Source organism: Lampris incognitus, chromosome 6 (genome assembly GCF_029633865.1).
Source record: "Lampris incognitus isolate fLamInc1 chromosome 6, fLamInc1.hap2, whole genome shotgun sequence".
NCBI lineage: Eukaryota > Metazoa > Chordata > Actinopteri > Lampriformes > Lampridae > Lampris > Lampris incognitus.
Genome location: NC_079216.1, coordinates 55,909,064 through 55,929,337, shown reverse-complemented (window position 1 = coordinate 55,929,337; position 20,274 = coordinate 55,909,064). Strand labels below are relative to the sequence as shown.

At 48.2% G+C, this 20,274-nt stretch overlaps 1 protein-coding gene across 1 annotated transcript in view; it reads left to right on the top strand.

The window, feature by feature from the left end:
- Nucleotides 1–20,274, top strand: part of btbd11b (BTB (POZ) domain containing 11b) — a 146,613-nt gene that overhangs the window by 82,411 nt on the left and 43,928 nt on the right. The window contains exon 2 of the mRNA XM_056282029.1: nucleotides 2,224–2,370. Within this exon, the coding sequence (XP_056138004.1) occupies nucleotides 2,224–2,370 (147 nt within the window). The remainder of the gene's footprint in view (nucleotides 1–2,223; nucleotides 2,371–20,274) is intronic.

Genomic DNA, 20,274 nt, shown 5'->3' with positions numbered 1-20,274 from the left:
TTCAGTGAAATGAGGTGGAGGCAATCTACCATGTCACCCCAAGGGTAGAAATGAATAAACAAAGGGGAGGAGAGAGGAGGCGTGAGTAATAACAGCGGCCCGCCAGCGTTAAGACTTTCTAAATTCAGGGAGATTAATTAATTGGCCTGGTTCAAGCCAGGAAGCATAATTACTGTCTGAGCATGCCCTCGATTGTTGTCTCTTTCAGGGTCTCACTTTTTTCACAAAAACACAAATATCTTGATGCTTATTCTCCTGCTGATTAACCACCAAGAGGAAAATGGCATATTCTAAACTAGTTGTTCGTGTAAATTATATGCAGCACTCGTTTGTGCAGACTTTGCATGTTCTCCCTGTGTCTGCATGGGTTTCCTCTGGGTGGTCTGGTTTCTCCCCACCATCAAAAAGACATATATGTTAGGATTAGTACTCCTGTCTGTGCTCCTGAGCAAGGCAATGGAAAGCCCACTGCTCGTATACAATCGTGTATTTTATATAAAAATATTCATATAAAAAGTGGCATTTAACCCACCCTACCACCCATAAAATGTGGCGCAGTGGTTAGCGTGGTCGCCTCACAGCAAGAAGGTCTCAAGCCCCAGGGTAGTCCAAACTTGGAGGTCGTCCCGGGTCGTCCTCTGTGTGGAGTTTGCATGTTCTCCCCGTGTCTGCGTGGGTTTCCTCCGGGTGCTCCGGTTTCCCCCCCACAGTCCAAAGACATGTAGGTCAGGTGAATCGCCCATACTAAATTGCCCCTAGGTGTGAATTTGTGTATATGTGTGTGTGTGTGTGTGTGTGTGTGTGTGTGTGTCAGCCCTGTGTGATGGCCTGGTGGCCTGTCCAGGGTGTCTGCCTGCCTGCCGCCCAATGACTGCTGGGCTAGGCTCCAGCATCGCCGCGACCCTGAGAGCAGGATAAGCGGTTTGGATAATGGGTGGATGGATTAAAAAGCTTTCTTAATGAAGGCTATTTTCTCTTGTATTTCTCATAAAATATATGAGGGGGAGGATGCCAAGCAGTGTCCAGATGCCACCAGAACAGCCCAGGACCCGAGCCATTCCCTCTCTATTTCTTGTTCTGGATCGTTTCTTTCTGTTTCAGATGCAAAGCACTTCATGAACTTGCCCTTTAACTTGCTCATTTGCTCACTCACTGACATTCAAGATGTCCGAAATCACTCCCTATTCCTATGTAGTGCACTGTTTCCACTCGGGGGTGAATAAAGTATTCTGATTCTGATTTCACCTTCCTCCGTTTTGTTTGAGTATCCAAAATCCTAACTGTAAAATTTATTCACTATTTACTGCCCTCGAAAATTCCCACAATGCAACATATGTGCAGTATTTTATGTTAAAACATTACGTTACGTTTCTGCACCTCCACCACTATTCTCTCTTCGCCTCTCCCTATCACTTGGTACTGCCCATGCGGTTTCATTCAAGGTCGGAGTTCATAGAAATTCAACTGACAGAGATGCAAGTAAGACCTGATATATCACCTTTAACCTGCTCCAACAAATCAGTCTTTTGATAAAAAATGTTTAGTGTTTCTAATAGGGCTGTGTGTTGGTGAGAATGTGGCGATATGATACGTATCACGATACAGGGGTTACAATTCAATATATCGCGATACTGTAAGAAAGTTGATATATTGGGATTTCATAGGCCTGTGTTCTTTGTGCTTATGCTACTTCCTGTCTCAGTTTATGTTGTCGCGTTGGAGTGGAAGAGTCAAATGGCTGAAGATAGACTACAACACTGTTATCTAGCGGTTGTGGGGTTATACACAACAGAAAGTGTTTGTCACGAAGCTTTACATGTAAACAATTAAAAATCAACATAGTGGTTCTGAGAATCGTTACAGTATCACAAAAGATAATATCGCGATACTCAAGTGTATCGATGTTTTCTTACATGCCTAGTTTCCGATGCGTCAGCTTGCTTTTCTAGGTTAGCCGCAAACATAATTCAGACAAGTTAACTTTACCGCTTTTGTACTGCCGCAAACTCATCATGTCAATGTTAAGCGTCCAATCGGGATACGATGTAAATAGCACGTAACATTAGCAGGTCAGTTGAAAATGTGCAGTCAACACGAGGCCTACTTCCAGTTAACAACTCTACGATGATGATAATGACCCTGTACTGTTCTGTTCACAGTAAAGCCCCAGTTGTGCGGTTGTGCTCCACATCTCAGATGCTGTGTGTGTTTGTTCTTTTGCAGGTGTGCTCAGCTTACCGGAGAGCCTGACTCTTCACCAGCAGCAGCGGCCTGGGAAAAGTGGGGAGGGGAATGCCTACAGTCAGTCTGACCTGCGCTCCATCGAGCAGTGCCTATTGGCCACAAGAGTGGGCAGCATCTCAGAACTCAGTGAGTTGTCAACGTGGACCTGTGCATGTGTTTGTGTGTTTGTTTGTGCGTGCGTGCGTGCGGGTGCGTCCGGGCATTTTTTTTGTGCACCTGTATGTGCTAATGGCTGCTTCTACCTGTATTTGTGTTCGCTTCTTTGTGTTTGAATTTGTGTAAATTGGTGATTGCAACAACAAAACATGTCGCTACCAAATAACCTTTTACTTTGTACCATAGCTATTCATCGAAACTTTTTTTAGCATATAAGTTTGATGGCGGCACAGTGGCGCAGTGGTTAGCATGGTCGCCTCACAGCGACAAGGTTCTGGGTTCGAGCTCTGGGCTAGTCCAACCTTGGGGGTCATCCCGGGTCGTCCTCTATGTGGAGTTTGCATGTTCTCCCTGTGTCTGCGTGGGTTTCCTCCGGGTGCTCTGGTTTCCTCCCACAGTCCAAAAACATGTAGTTCAGGTGAATCGACCATACTAAATTGCCCCTAGGTGTGTGTGTGTGCGCCCTGTGTGATGTCCTGGCAGCCGGTCCAGAGTGACTCCCCACCTGCCGCCCAGTGACTGCTGGGATAGGCTCCAGCATCCCCACGACCCTGCGAGCAGGATAAGCGGTTTGGAAAATGGATGGATGGATGGATGGATATAAGTTTGACAGGTTGCCTAAAACCACTGAAATAATTGAATGTCTGCTCCCCACTGAGCTCAAATATATTCATTATTCAAAGACTGTCGCAAATTGCAGTATTTTCTGGAACAAATTTATATAAAGTAATTGAAGAAGGCTGTATGAAATACTTTGAACATAAGATCATGATAATTGTTTTCTCCATTATTTGAGATGTTTTGTGTCTTGTCAGCACCCACAGTAATACATTTTGTTGCACAGCTTTCATCGGTCAAAGTATATTTCAGCGCATGACCTCAATTAGTATTTCCACCCATTTCTTGTCTTCTTAACTTTGTGGCAAAGCGTACATAGCTGCAGTCTATAGTGGCTGGATATCTTGTGCGCCCCAGTGGTCTTGGCTTTGTTTTGTTTTTCTTTTTTTTTTTTTTTTTTTTTTTTTTGCATGGCATTTTGACATAATCAGATGTAACCATTGCTTGGAGAGTGAGCAGGGGGCTCATTCAATGCGACAAACAGTGTGTTTACGTGCCAGTCGGCTGCCCATTTCAGCTGACTGTCTCGGAAAAGACAAGCGAGGTCTAAAATGCTGAAGCATCCACTAGTGCACGTATCGGCCTCTAAAGACAAAGTAATGTGTGGAATGGGCATGAACAATTAATTTTTTTAACCTTATTAAAATGAAAAATACAAAAAAAGTCCATGAGAAAAAAACACATTTTGTTACATAATATTGTGTTATTTTGTGTTGTATTGAATCGTGTAAAGGGGAATATCCAGCTTATACCATGGTCACTTACCAAAGAATTAGAATAAAAAGCGTTCGCTAATTTTTTTGTTGAATGTTTTGGACTGGGAATTCAAAGGTTATAAAGCAGACGTCCGGGTGACGTGGCAGTCTATTCCGTTGCCACGGGGATCAGCAGTTCGAATCCCTGTGTTACCTCCAACTTGATCGGAGACGCAATTGGCTGTGTCTGCAGGTGGGAAGCCGGATGTGGGTATGTGTCCTGGTCGCTGCACTAGCGCCTCCTCTGGTCGGTCAGGGTGCCTGTTCAGGGGTGAGGGGGAACTGGGGGGAATAGCGTGATCCTCCCACGCGCTACATCCCCCTGGCAACACTCCTCACTGTCAGGTGAAAAGAAGTGGCTGGCGACTCCACATGTATGGGAGGAGGCATGTGGTAGTCTGCAGCCCTCCCCGGATCAGCAGAGGGGGTGGAGCAGCGACCAAGACGGCTCAGAAGAGCGGGGCAATTGGCCGGATACAATTGGCGAGAAGAAGTGGGCGGGAGGTTATGATGCAAACGTTAGCCGCTAAGCTAACTGTGAATGTTAGTCTTGCTAGTGATCCAGTGTGTTGCTATGGTTACGTAGAGACATGGTGTCCAGTGTATGACTTTAGAACAGAGACTGACCTTGAGCTGAAATACGCGTGTATTAAAACGGTTTTAACGCACACCCTCCAGCCAATCAGAGACCAGTACTCTCCATGACCGTGGTATATTACATTATGATATATGATGTTATATAAGAAAAGGGGGTCTCTCCTGTACTTTACCCAGGATATATTACTGTTGACACGGTGTCGGCGCATTAAGAGGATGACAAGACAAGCCTGAGAAAACAGCCTTCTTTATATCCTGTGTAAACATTTATCAACAGAGTAAACACTGAACCAATTCCTCACAGGACAGAAATACATTCCCCGGGGGTTCGAGGGAGAGAGAGTGAGAGTGAGAGAGAGGATAGGCATCCCTCATCCTCCATCCGGGTTGTATCGATGAGGTCATGCAAATACCGATTCTGCCGTGTTGACACCGCAAATAAATACAGTTGTGGACAACAGAGCGGCCGAAGCGTAACGCCGGCCGGCACTTAGTCTCAAAGGCAATTTTGTCAGTTCGGGAGCGTTGTTCTATAAATAGCTGTAGAATTTGCAAACAGACACAAAAAGCTTAATCTGTGGAAAAAAAATGTAATTATCAAGACAAGCAGAATATTAAACAGTCACCGGACCATCAGACTGTCACAAACTGTTAGTGAAAGAGAGGAAAATGGGCGTAGTGGAGGGAAAAGACACTGACAAGAATGTTTTAACCCGCTAAATGAAATCTGCTGGCAGGAAGTGCCATGTTCTGCTCCAGCATGGAGGTGCTTGCATCCTAAATACTCCTTTACAATGGCAATTAAACTTGAAATTGACGGCGTTTTGCTTCTAATTCGTCTCACTCGCCCTGTCCTCGAAATGCCAAATTAGCATATCCTGAATGACAAGCACCTAAAAAGAACAGACAATAGGGTTGTTTATGTGTCATCAACATCATCATCACCATCATCAGTAAATCAGAAGGGGCAAATCCTGGTCAAGATGTGTGCTGTGATTTGAAGTGAGGCTGATCCGTTGTGTTATTCAGTATGTTAACTGACTAATGTTGCAGGCCGGCCGAGTCTATTCGTGGAGACTTCAGTGAGTAGAGGACACGCCACATGCAGTCTTTCTCCATAGGTAAATCTATACAATACAGCCGCTGAAAGAAAATATCAGCCGTGAAGATCAGATGACTTTGCCCTCACTGTGCAGTTTGATGATAGCTGCGTGGTTAGACGCCACACACCCACATGTCCTTTCATTAGAGGCGGGGTGGGATGGGGTGTATAAAATTCTGTTTTATATAATTTCACCTTATTATTATATGGTGTAGAACTGGTACACCCCCCCTTCCCAAACTGCTACTATAAAAGTCAAATTTGTGTGACTAAAACTTTTCATAGCAGATTCATTCGTTCATTCATTCATTCATCTTCAGCCACTTCTCCAGGGTCAGGAAGCAACGCACCAATCTGTGATGCTGGAAGTTGGCACGCCCCGGTCCCCTCTTTTGCCTGCCGCATGGCCTGCATTGCACCCTACCCCAATGCTAATCCCCATGTATGGTGGGTCCACAGGGGTGGTGGCTCCATGTTGTTTTTTTGGGTTGGGCCTGATCGGGCCCCATGGGCCAAGGCCCGGCCACCAGACGCTTGCCAGCGAGCTCCCTTCCCAGGTCCAGGAGGGGGCCCCAGTTTCCGTTTTCTAGGCAAGGTGCTGTAATGCTGCTGGTGTACTTTCATTGGGTTTCTTGGCAGAATCAGAAAACCAAGAAGTTAAACTTGATAGAGAAATTTACTTCAAGTAGGTAATTTTTTAGTTCTTTCTTACATTCATCACATCTTTGGCACTTGTCACATTTACATTAGTATTAGGTTCCCTTCTCCAATATATTCTTTTTTTTTTTGAATATATATTTTTATTTTTTTACCTTAATCAGCTACATCTTTATCAGTTGGTTAGTTCATAATGGTGGTCTTTCTTAAAGTTATACCCTCTGATTCATCTTACTTTACCAAATAATTGTTTTTTTTCTACAGTAATTTTAAGATACGAATGTAAAAACAATATTGGACAGCGTTATTTAAATGGAAATGGTGAATGGACTGCTCCACCTCCTGAGCCATTGCCACCCAGTGTTTATGATTCTTAGACGAACGGCACAAATTTCAAATTTTCAAAAACTTTTTTTCCCCCAGAGTAAATGAACAGTGCAAGAAGCCAATGTTAAATTCCACCTTGTTTTGAAAATTGATGAACCGTCTTAAAGTCAGTGGCAGAGGTCAGATTTCCTGCTTTGGTCTTTTCCTGTCTCTGGTGTCTTTTCTGAAATTAGGGTTTGGTACCTTTTAGGGCGGTGGTGATAATCGCGGTGTGATGCCTACCACAGGGTTGAGGTCATTACCTGAAAGTTACAAGAGTGCAAATAGTGTGTGATATGAATCATCTGCAGACACTAGGGGTCGAGTAGGACCGTCCTCCCTCTGGGTCCTCAGGTGGGTGTAGAGGCCGATCCTGGACCCGCACAATGGGAGGACGTCTGCGCGTGACAGCTTTTTACACGAAGAGGCTGATGCACCTGCAGCCACCACACGGTCCTTGGTAGGGGGTGGCAAGGGTCCAATGGCATGGAGAACCAAGACGATTGGAGACCACCTTGTGTTGCAGCCTCCATCCGCCTTCACTGCCACTGTGACCTGGAGACATCTTCCACCAGTTCCACCATTGAGGTCTTGAGGGTGGATCGCGCTTCGTCTGGAACCTCCCCCTCAAGGCTGGATTAAAGTAACATGGGCCCCGGGGCTATGAGTTTTTCGAGCACCCCCCCATCAACAATCACTTAAGACTGCAGTTTTATTTTATGACACAATAAGATTTTTGATGATGGATATATAATGTCTAAGTGAGTAAAGGCAAATAATAGAACAGTCTGGTAAATTCAGAAGATTACTTCACTGTAATGCAGCATTTAAAACCAGGAAAAGATAACACTTATGTCATATCCCAAAATCTAAGGCAATATATCTAGTCTCATATCACAATATCTGATACACATGTTAACACATTGCCAGCTGCTGGTATGAGAGAGAGAAGCAGCCGACTTCTCCCTCTACTAATTCCACTTATCCTTCCTCTCGTAGCAGTTCGCACACGCACGCACACACACACACACACACACACACACACACGCACACACACACAAACAGATGAAAGCAAGCCCTTTGCTTTGCCTAGTAAGTGCCGTACAGTCTACATACAGTCTAAATGGCCACAATAAAAATGTCCAGTGTCCAAAAAACAAACTCATACAACACTGGCAAGTGAAGCCTGGAGGCATCCTTCTGTCCAGTGTTCCTCCACTCAAAAGTAGTGCAAGCATAAGAACATTGCACGAATCAATCAATAACAACTGCAGGTATTAAAGTCTGTTCTTACCCTTAAAACTACTTCCTCCTGGTTTTATGCATGGCAGTCTTTGATTAGAGCGGTGCAGTCCAGGGCTCTAACAATGTCACTTTCCAATGACATCAGTGTTAAGTGGCTGAGTCTTTCTTGTCTCATTGTAGAGCGCAGTCTGTTCTTGACAAGTCCAAGTTTTGAAAAGGAGTGCTCTCCAGAGGCATTGGTTACATGGAGAGTTAAATAAATCCCGAAGGCTATATCCATGTTTGGAAAAACTGATGACAGCTTCCTCTTCCTTATTAATTGAAGCAAGGCCCGCGCACTTGTATTTTCTTCGTTTCTGATGAATTCTTTGAACTGCTCTATTTCATCAACAGAGTCCTCCTGTAAATCTGCATGGTGTTTCATCTGAAGCAGTGTAGCTGCTGAACCAAGTTCTTGAGATGAAATGATGTGATTTTTATTTAGAAATCCAAAGCTAAACGAAATTAACACTGCCATAAAGCACTTGTTGTAAATTAAGCACATTGGTTTGGCGTTTGGAGATGGTGATAAAATAAACAAGTTGCCAATGTGTGTTGGATAATGTGAGCAACATGAATTCATGATACATCCTGGCTGCATTAATTCATGCATTAAATCATCACGAGTCATGCATTAGTGAAGCGTTTTAGTAAGTATATGACTATTTGTACCCTTATTATAAAGTGTCACAAGCACATGAATGCTAATGCTAGGCAGCTAGGCTGGGACAGACAGTGCTAGGTGTTAACCTAAAACCGTAGCTAATGTTAACTAGCTTACAGCTCAAATTCATAAATATCTAGAATGGCATATAATAATTGCTTTGCTAAATTCGCTAAGACCTAGCTAGCTAGATACCTAACCTGTAGAAGCAGGTGGTAATTCCGCCGGTGTCCTCGACGTCGTCGTGGTTTCACTTGAATAGGTTTCAGCCTCGGAGTCGGGGCTTGCAGCTCTGAAATATCCAGTCAATTTGGGGATTTTTCTTAATAACTGTGACTCCCGCTGCTCTTTCTCTCTTTGGTTTTTCCTTTTTTGAACTCCACTTTCACATTTCTTGTTTCCAGACATGTTTTTTTTTTCCCAGACAGCAAGTTTCAAGCAGCAAGCAAGTTGAGTCGTCACGTTATTGTTGTATAAAGTTGAAAAACAGCAAGTTATTCATTGGACAATAATAACAGCCTTGACAGGCACGTCATATGTGTGATTGGTAGCCTAATGTCATTGTCAGACCTGTCAATCAACGGGTCTGACATTGTGATTTGTCAGATATTAAGCACCCCCTGCCCCTGAGGGTGGCCAGCGGCCACCACACACACACACACACGACACACACACATCAGTCGGGAGTACAGACACAGAAGACCCCGAGCTTCGTGGGCCCTCTCACATCGTCGGGCCCCGGGGCTTGAGCCCCAGTAAGCCCTAGCATTAATACGGGCTTACTCCCCCTTGACCTGTCCGCCTTGGGTGACCCTACCAGGAGCCAAGCTCCGTACGGCATAACTCTTGGGATCCAGGGGAAGTCCATCCATTATCCAAACCGCTCATCCTGCTCTCAGGGTTGCAGGGATGCTAGAGCCTATCCCAGCAGTCATTGGGTGGCAGGCAGGGAGACACCCAGGACAGGCTGCCAGGCCATCCCAGGGCCCACACACACACACACACACACACACACACACACACATTCACATTCACACCAAGGGGCAATTTAGTATGGCCGGTTCACCTGACCCACATGTCTTTGGACTGTGGGAGGAAACCGGAGCACCCGGAGGAAACCCACGCAAACACATGCAAACTCCACACAGAGGACGACCCGGGCCAACCCCCAAGGTTGGACTACCACGGGGCTCATCATTGATCTGTTTTCCATCCCATGTTCAAGGGCTTCTGGAGAAACAAAATGTTTCAGTCGCTCACCACTTCAGCTTTGCGAGTGAGCGAGGGGGAGGGACAGACCACTAAACATGGGGGAGTTCTTTTGTGTGTGTCCGATTAGTATTAATTGTGTCTCAGCTTGAGTATTTGTGATATCTACAGATAACCTTCAATTGAATATACACACACAAAGGCAGAAGCATAAACAGCGGGAGTTAGATTTTAATTGCAGGTGCTTATAGCGAACACACTTCTCATATGTGGTAATGCCCAAACAGTTGACGCTAGCCGCGAGATATGATTCAATTCAATGATGGTGACAAATCTAGGTCCAAAACCAAATATTACATTGCCTTTTTGGGCACATTTGGGCTTTGAGCCAAATGACGAGGGGCAGCCAGTGTATTTAGACGAGGCAATATGCAGCTCTACTACTTTCGGCTGCTCCTGTTAGGGACGAGGCAATATGCAGCATTTGTAGAAAAAGTATCCATCTCCACATCTGAGCTTCACATTATAAATGGAAAAAAAAATCATCATCCATCCTTTTGTGAAATAAAAGTGTAAGTCCAATAAAAAAAGGGGGGGATATATGCATTGGCACGATATGTCGCGTTTGAGCATCCGTAGTTGGTATACGTCATAACGTAATGGAGACTGTATGGAAAGGACATGCTACAGTAAAAGCTCTGTTCCAATTAAAACCCCAGTTGCCCGTCTGTTTTACCAAGCATTACATGGTGTCAGAATTAATCTAAGAAAACAAAGAGACAAACGAATGGCACAGCTACAGCCGCCATCAGCTTTAAGCCTGCAAGGTAATCTCTGTGAACTTTAAGCCTGCAAGGTAATCTCTGCGAACATTGGAAAACTGGATTCGGCGTTTTGAACTGTTTTGCACTGCTAGCGGAATGGCAGATACGTCAGAGACTGTGCAATGTGCCTCATTTTTGCACATCGTGGGTGAAGAGACAATAAAAGTAAGTAACATAATTGAATTCTAAGAGGGAGAGAAAGCAACAACTGAAACCAGCAACTAGTTTCATGTGCAAATATGGGTGTGACCATTAACTAGAGTTTCAAAGGCCATGTGTACTATTCACCGAGGATAAGGGGGTGTTGCAGTCACAGCATTGTAAGATGGTGACAGATGTATAACACAGGAGTCAAGCCTGGACTCCGCAGTCTACACCCATCTGCAGGCCAGTGGCCACTCTTTCAGGGATGTGGATGAGGATGTGCACATCCTTGATAGGGAGGAACGATGGTTTGAAGAGTACAACTGTCACCATTTTACAATGTTGTGATTGCAACTATTCCCCAATCCTCGGGGAATAGTACACATGACCATCGAAACTCTAGTTAGTGGTCACACCCATATTTGCATATGAAACTGGTCGTTGGTTTCGGTAGTTGGGCACTATATTGTACTGTGGCATTTATACGGGGTGGGAATGCCTGCAAGTCAGTTTAGACTGAAGATGTCACTTAGCTGAGTGATGAAACGTATCCAGATGAACTGATTAAGCTTTCTTTGAAAACCAGGAAGTGTTCAAAAGAAATGACGGCAGAGGATCTGGAGATGCAGACATTGAAGTAACACCACTACAAGTGATTGGCCAAAAAAAGGGGTGAAATACAAAAAATAGTACAGCCATACTGGACTTTGAGGGAGGAGATCAGTTATTCAGATTGACCGTTGTTCAACGCTGAACAGCTCATTGTCCCAAAACAACTCAGGCAAGAAATACTCAGCAAACTACATGAGTCACATCTAGGGATGGTCAAGTGTAAAGCTAAAACAAGAGACATCATATACTGGCTGGGAATGACCACTCAAACTGAGGAAAAGGTATCTCAATGTTTAGCGTGCAATGACCACCGAAATGACAATTCAAGAGAAACACTACTCTCACAGTGCCAGGACGACCTCGGGAGAAGATGGGTACTGATCTCCTTCATTTCAGCAGAACAGTTTCTGCTCTGTGTAGGTTACCTCTCACCCAGAAATCAGCAAGCTGACTGAAACAACCAGTCGAGGTTCCATCAATGCAATGAAATCCATATTTGCAAGGTATGGCATGGCAGACCTGCCAATATCTGACAATGGCCTGCAGTATGCAAGTGCCAAATTTAAGGCCTTTGCAGAAAACTGGGATTTTAAGCATGTGACATCCAGCCCAAACCATCCACAATCGAACGGTCAAGTGGAGAGAACTGTGCAGACCGTGGAGAACCTGCTGAAGAGGTCACAGTGCCGCAATGGTGATCCTTACATTGTACTTTTAGAATACCGCAACACACCACTGGAGGGCATAGGGCTGTCACCTGCGCACTTCTTAATGGGAATCAAAACGTCCTACCGCTACATCATTATTTAACTCTGAGAAGACATCTCAGGTGTGCAACAAGCTGAAAGAAAGGCAAAAAGCACAGAAAATGTACTACGACTGACATATAAGACACTTACCTGATTTGCAAACTAGAGAAAATGTCAGACTACAAAGACGGGAGACTTGGCAGTCAGCTGTGGCTGAGAGAAAACACGAGCAACCGAGATCCTATGTCGTTCACACACCAGATGTAAGTTTGTATCGACGTAATCGAAAGCAACTGAGGAAGACAGGCGAGAAGGTAAATGATGCAACATCAGACAGAGACATCGTCATAGAAGCATCCACAGAGTTGCAAGAACCTGACAGGTAGGATGAGGAACAGTGAACAGAAACACCTGTGATTCAAAACACTGACAGGCATGAGAGTCAAACTCAATCTGAGTAGGTCTGGAAGACAGGTCAGTGGTCCAGGGAGATTCAGGGACCGAGCAGTCATACTCCTGAACTCTGAACACAAACTACACACTTGTTCAATTTCACAGTAAAAGAGTCTTGTTTGGAAAAGTAAAGACAGCAGTCCTGTTGTTATGTTGTATTGTTTATCATTAGTATGCTCTATTGTTATCACAAAACAAATATGGGCCACCTTTGGCAAATATGTGGCACATGCGGCATTGCTATGGCTTGGTTCTGGCCCAGATCTGGCAAACAGGAGCGGACCGCCCAAGTGCCATCATTCCACGTGATATGTGGGCCGGATGAAAGTGTCGGTGTAGGGCGGGTCCGGGCCACAGCAAGTTTGCTATCTGGGTTACATTGGCATACTGAAAAAATATGTTTATTGAAGATGCTCATTAATGGTTAACACTGTCAAGTAGTTCTGATGTAAAAAAAAAAAAAAGCGAGAGAGAGAGAGAAGGGGGACATGTAATGTGTATGCATTGGCATGGTATGTCCCGTTTGAGCATCCGTAGTTGATATGCGTCGGAACGTAATGGTGAATGTATGAAAAGCACATGCTGCAGTAAAAGCTCTGTTACAGTTACCATCTAAGTTGCCCGTCTGTTTTACCAAGCACAACAGGAGGCGGAGGGGGTTATGGGCAGTAAACCGCCAAACCGCACTGCTTTTTCACCGCGGTAAGAAAAAATCCATACCGTCACAGCCCTGGTACCTTTTGCCAGACAGTGATTCAGCAGCGTGTACCGAGTAAATGGAGGCTGTGCTCAGTTGACATCTCCAATGTTTTTCAGCTCGGGCAGAGATGAGGGCCAGTGTGGATGTGGACAAGAGGAGGCCAAGCTCAGGCCGGGCCCGTCTCTACGGCCCTGTTCTTATTACTCGTGGATACACTGTTTGTCTTGGCAGAGCTTATAAATATTTTACTGCTCAAACCTGAGGACTTGAAGTAGAGGTTATTTACAGTGATATAAAATTGTCTACATCGGTGGTTCTCAAACTGTGGTGTGTGTACCACTGGTGGAATGCGGGGGCGTCCCTCGGTGCTACGCCTGATGACTCTGGAAATTTGTTGTATGCTCTGACAAGGTGGCAAAGCCGAGTCTCAATCATTAAAATATTTCAACATTTTAGAATAGTGACTGTACTTAGCCAGTATAATCATGATATTGTGGCAGGAATGAGGAAAAACACAGGAGACCAAGGCGAGTTTGATGTTTATTCCTCAACTCCAATAACCAACTGCAGCAGGAACAACCCTGCACCGGCGAGCCCGGGAACGTAAACCACGCCCCCAGCTCACAGTCCTGCTGGGTGAGAGGCATAGCCCCTAGTGTCCGCCACACAGTCCCCCCCCCCCCCCCGAGGGGACTCCTGGAAAGAAAATTAGTGTCTCACTGGAGGCTTAAGCAGCCTGCCATAACGGCTGCGCCATCCCTCAGCCGAAACAGTAGGTGAAACACAGTCCAAAGCCGGCTGAGAAGCAGAACGCTGAACCCGTGAAGACACTGCCGGGGTCCTGGAAAGAGGACGACCCCGACGGGGAACCTGGGCCGGAAACACAACTTCGCCTGCCACCCTGTGCGCCGGTTTAAGCCTATCAAGCGTGACACGCTCCCTACGCCCACCCATATCTAGCACAAAACCCTTAGGACCCGTCTCAAGAACCCGAAATGGGCCATCGTATGGGGGTTGGAGGGGTGAGCGGTGAGCATCATGCCGTACAAAAACAAAACGAGCCGACATGAGCTCCGCAGGCACGAACGACCGCGGAAAACAGTGGTGAACGGGGCCTGGAACCCGAGTGCTGTCGGACAAAGAAGGATAAACGGCCGGACGGGGTCGAGGAGCGGAACTCCCAGGCAAAAATTCCCCAGGGACGCGGAGCGGCTGACCGAGCACCAGCTCAGCGGGCGAAGCGTCGAGGTCCTCCTTAGGAGCCGAACGCAACCCGAGCATAACCCAAGGTAAACGATCCACCCAGTTACCATCCGAGAGCGCAGCGCTGCCTTGAGCGACCGGTGAAAACGTTCACACAAGCCGTTAGCCTGAGGGTGATACGCGGTAGTGCGGTGTACCTGCACACCCAAGGATCGCCTAAGTGCCGACCAGAGCTCTGACACGAACTGGGGGCCCCTGTCTGAGGTGATATCTGACGGAGCGCCGAAACGGGCGACCCAGGAGGAAAGAAAAGCGCGTGCAACATCCGAGGATGTTGTGGAGGATAGAGGGACAGCCTCTGGCCACTTGCTGGTCCGATCCACCATTGTGAGCAGGTGTGTAAAACCCTGTGAAGAAGGTAGATGGCCCACCAGGTCCACATGCACGTGGTCTAAACGTCTGGCCGGGATCGGAAACGGTTCGAGGGGCGATTTAGTGTGCTGGTGGACCTTAGCGCGCTGGCACGCTACACATGCAGCTGCCCACCCCTTGACGTCCTTGCGGAGGCCAGGCCAGACGAACTTGGAACCGACCAACTTCACCGACGCCCGAACTCCAGGGTTCGAGAGGGAGTGAATCGAAAACTCGACGGCGCCAGGCCACTGGAACAACGGGGCGGGGACGGCCGGTGGAGACATCGCAGAGGAGGGCAGGACTGCCTTCCTGCATCACAGCGTCCTCTAGCTTGAGGCCGGTACGCGTTGACCTAAGGGCAAGGACGTCCGGGTCGCTGGGCTGGTCGGCAGCCATAGCGGAGAAATCCACACCGAGGTGCACAGGATACACAAGCACACACGACAGACAATCAGCAACAGGGTTGGACTTCCCGGCCACATGCTGAATGTCCGTTGTGAACTTGGAGATTGCCGCTAGGTGGCGCTGTTGACGAGCAGACCACGGCTCAGTCACCTTGGACATGGCAAAAGTCAGCGGCTTATGATCCACATAAGCCGTGAATGGGCAACCCTCCAGCAGGAAGCGGAAATGCCGGGTTGCAAGGTGCAGTGCCAGCAACTCCCGGTCAAAAACGCTGTACTTGCGCTCGCTATCCCGCATTTTGCGGCTAAAAAATGCGAGTGGCTGCCACGCATTCGCCACACGCTGTTCAACCACAGCCCCCACGGCTATGTCAGATGCATCGGTTGTTAAAGCTATGGACGCCGTGGGTGTGGGATGGGCGAGGAGGGCAGCGTTAGCCAGGGCGCACTTAGCTCCGTCAAAGGCCTGGACCTGTTCAGGAGTCCAGTTGACAGGGTCGTTAGCCTTCTTAAGCCACAGGGCTTCGTAAAGTGGCTGAAGGAGGTGGGCAGCGCGAGGGAGGAAACGGTTATAGAAATTCACCATGCCCAAGAATTCCTGCAATGCCTTAACAGAGACCGGGCGGGGAAATTCCGCCACTGCTTGCACCTTAGAAGGCAATGGGACCGCGCCTTGCGGCGAAATGCGGTGACCCAAGAAGTCAATCGCCGGCAGTCCAAACAGACACTTGGCCGGGTTGACTATCAGGCCGTGTTCATCCAGACAATGGAAAACCTGTTTCAGGTGCGCCAGGTGCTCTTCAGCTGACGGACTGGCCACTAATATGTCGTCGATAAACGAACACGAAAGCAAGGTCACGCAACACTGAGTCCATCAGCTTCTGAAAGGTTTGCGCTGCCCCCTTCAAGCCAAAAGGCATGCGCATGAACTCAAAAAGCCCAAATGGGGTGATCGCTGCGGTCTTGGGCACGTCCTCTGCGCGCACGGGAACCTGATGATAGCCGCGCACCAGGTCCACCTTAGAGAAAATAGTGGTACCTGCCAAGCGTATGGAAAAGTCCTGTATGTGTGGGATGGGATAGCGGTCATTGGCGGTGACGTAGTTCAGGTGGCGAAAATCACCGCAAAGCCACCACGACCCATCCGCCTTCGGCACCATGTGAAGCGGCGAGGCCCACGGGCTGTTGGAACGCCTCACTATACCCAGACGCTCCATGATGGCGAACTCCTCCTTAGCTGTAGCCAATTTTACCGCGTCGAGGCGCTGCGCACGCGCAAAAAACTGGCGGTCCCAGAGTGGGAATGAAATGTTCTACCCCGTGTTTAGTAACCGCGGTGGAAAAGGCAGGCATAGTCACCGATGGAAAATCCGCCAGCAAACGCTGAAAAACATCCCCTAATGCTAAAAAGTTAGCGTGTGTTAACGGCCCGGCTCCCCCTGTCTCGCACGGAACAGTGGCGAAAGACACAGCATCAATTAAACGGCGGTTTGCAACATCAACCAGCAGACCATTAGCACACAGAACATCCGCGCCGATAATAGGAACAGTAATGGCGGCCACTACAAAGTCCCACTCAAAATGGCGCCCGTGGAAGCAAACAGTCACCAACCTTGTGCCAAACGTCGCAATGGACGAACCGTTAGCTGCACTTAACTGTGGGCCGCCGCCTTCGGCCGACCTGTCTGTCTTAACAGGAGGGAGTAGGCTCTTTTGCGAGCCTGAGTCCACCAGAAACCGTCTTCCTGACATCGTGTCCTTAATGAAGAGCAGCTCACTACGACCGCCAGCGCCCACAGCTGCTACTGAGTGCTGGCCCGGGAGTTTCCCGCCGTCTCAAACGTGCACGGAGGGACGCAGCGCCTCGCCTTGCTGCCGAACCGCTGGTGGAAGAAACTGAGGCCTCTCCCGCGCCGTCTCCAGGCAATCACTTCAGCCACCACTGCCGGGTCCGCGTCCTCCGACATCAGCTGCAGAGGCTCCGATGCCACACTCTGCACAGAGAACCGTCTGGTAGCCATCAGGACCCGATCGGCCTCCTCAGCCAAACCTCGGCAGTCACCAGCGGCCAGACACGGGGAGTTAGCCAAAGCCGCGCGCACAGGAGATGGAAGCTGGCGCAAGAAAACGCGCGGGAAAAGGAACCCACCTTCGTCTGAGCCTAGCAGCGACAGCATATTGTCCATGAGATCCACAGCCGTCCCGTCGCCCAAACCGGATAGGGAAAGGATTCTATCTGCCCTCTCTGCGGTAGATAGGCTGTACCTCCGGAGCAGAAGATGTTTGAGGGCGACGTATTTATCGTGTTGCGGAGGGGCGCGCAACAGCTGCATGGCCCGGCGTGTGGACTGCTGGTCCAGCGCAGCGACGACCAAATAGTATCTGGAGTCGTCCGCGGAGATTCCACGCAGGTGGAACAGCGCCTCGACATGCTGGAACCACGAGGCCGGGTCGCTCTGCCAGAACTCTGGGAGTTTCACAGCCGCGGCGAGAACGGCCGGCTGTGAGAGTTGGGGTGGCGTGGCCGAAGTGGATTCACACTCCTCTTCTGCTCCAAACATGTTCAATTCGGGGTCACCAATGTGGCAGGAATGAGGAAAACACACAGGAGACCAAGGCGAGTTTGATGTTTATTCCTCAACTCCAAAAACCAACTGCAGCAGGAACAACCCTGCACCGGCCAGCCCGGGAACTTAAACCACGCCCCCAGCTCACAGTCCTGCTGGGTGAGAGGCATAGCCCCTAGTGTCCGCCACAATATAATCATATTGTCAGTAGAAAATGTTGGAAGTGTGGGGGCATCTGGGTGGTGTGGCGGTCTATTCCGTTGCCTACCAACACGGGGATCGCTGGTTCAAATCCCTGTGTTACCTCCGGCTTGGTCAGATGACCCTACAGACACAACTGACCCTAAACTAAGGCCCGCCCTTCTTAGTTACTGTTGCTAAGTCCGTCAAGCTTTAACATTATTTTACAGTTAATAAAAGTAATTACTTACCTTGGAGCAGACAAAGCTGTGCTGGTTGATCTTCGAGGGGTTCAACTGGATTTGAGGACATCCACATGGCTTTAGCCACAGCCTACACTTTCCAGGATTTGATTTTGGTTTTGGAAAGGGGGAAAAAAACCGTACATCTCCTTCCAACCTCTCCGGGTAATGAGTGTCACTGTTACAAGTGCCCCAGGCACAACCTGTAACCATAACTAGCTAAAAGTCCACAAAACCAGCTCGAAAATGAAGAAAATCTGAAACTTTTGCATCGGAGTCAACGAAGGGCCACCATGAAATTGTCGGACCTCTGTCAGAGCCTGTCCTATGCTGCGCTGTGACTGGCCAGTCTGCGTTTTGGGGGCGTGGCTTAGCTAAGGGTCAATTGGCCGTGTCTGTGGGTAGGAAGCCGGATGTGGGTCTGTGTCCTGGTCGCTGCACTAGCACCTCCTCTGGTCGGTCAGGGGTGCCTGTCCGGGGGGGGGGGACTGGGGGGAATAGCATGATCCTCCCACGTGCTACGTCTCCCTGGTGAAACTCCTCACTGTCAGGTGAAAAGAAGCGGCTGGCAACTCCACATGTATGAGAGGAGGCGTGTGGTAGTCTGCAGCCCTACCCGGATCAGCAGAAGTGGTGGAGCAGCGACCGGGATAACTCGGAAGAGTGGGGTAATTGGCCAAGTACAATTGGGAGAAAAAGGGGGGGAGGGGGATCCAAAAAAAGAAAATGTTGGAGGTGTTATTGTGTTTGATATCAAGGAAACCCATTTATATTTCTGTTTTGTTTTTTGTTTTTTTTCCTTTTTTCTTGATGAGAGATTGTAGTCTGTTGGAGATGTGCGCTTGTGCACAAGTGCTCAAGTTGGTCTTTGAGATTTTTTTGTCTTTATTCTTTTATTTTTCCCTCTTTTTCTCCCCAATTGTACCTATCCAATTACCCCAGACTTCCGAGCCGTCCCGGTCGCTGCTCCACCCTCTTCTACCGATCCAGGGAGGGCTGCAGACTACCACATGCCTCCTCCGATACATGTGGAGTCGCCAGCCGCTTTTTTTCACCTGACAGTGAGGAGTTTCACCAGGGGGACGTAGCTTGTGGGAGGATCCCGCTATTCCCCCCAGTCCCCCCCCGCCGAGCAGGTGTGGGGGGGGGACTGGGGGGAATAGTGCAGCGACCAAGAAACACACCCACATCCGGCTTCCCACCCGCGGACACAACCAATTGTCTGTAGAGACGCCCGACCAAGCCGGAGGTAACCCAGGGATTCGAACCGGCAATGCCCGGTGTTGGTAGGCAACAGAATAGACTGCCACGCCACCCAAACGCCCCAGTCATTGAGATTTTGATTTGTCAGTAGTACTTAGGTGCTTTGGTTTGGTCAGAGGTGGTGCTTGGTCCAGAAAGCAAGCTGAATCATGTGGAGACTGATGGGATTTAATGGCGCCAGGTCAGTCTGAGTGAGCAGCATCACCTGTGATTTTTTACCTTCACTCTCCGGTCGGTCCCTTCACAGTTTGTAGTCTGTTCTGAGAAACTACAATTACTGCACCCCTGTGGAGCATATAAAAATAGAAACGCATCAGAATAGCACCACACTGTGTAAGAAAGACTACTGCCTCTCAACTGGCCTCCCACAGTTTTACATAACTTCTCTCTGACCTTTTTTTTTTTTTTTTGGTCTTTTCCTTTTCCAACAGTGAAGCATATGCACTGTGTTTATGAAGTGTAGGCGAAAATGTTGCGCAGTCAGAAATAACTCCTCCTTAGCGCTCTGGTGTATACATCCCATCCCACATTGTGACTCCTCCCAACGCGGTTCTCCTTCCTCCCCTCAACATGTCCAGAGAGCACAGCGAGAGAGTCCGTCACCCGTCGTTAGTCTTTGAACCATCTTGCACAAGGAGGACTCTCCCAGGCCTTTTGTCATAGTGATGCTCATCGGGGAGACTGGTCACAGGCGGGTCCAGGGGCTTGTTGCCGGGGTCACTGTGTTGCGATGTTCAGACTAAAATGTAGGACTCCTCCAGCCTCTTGAGGCAAAGTCACGCTAAAAACTGGAAGTCGAGATGCAGAGATGGGACAAAAAGAGGAAAATCCCTCCAAGAGGTAGTTCTGCTCACTATGCAGCCCCCC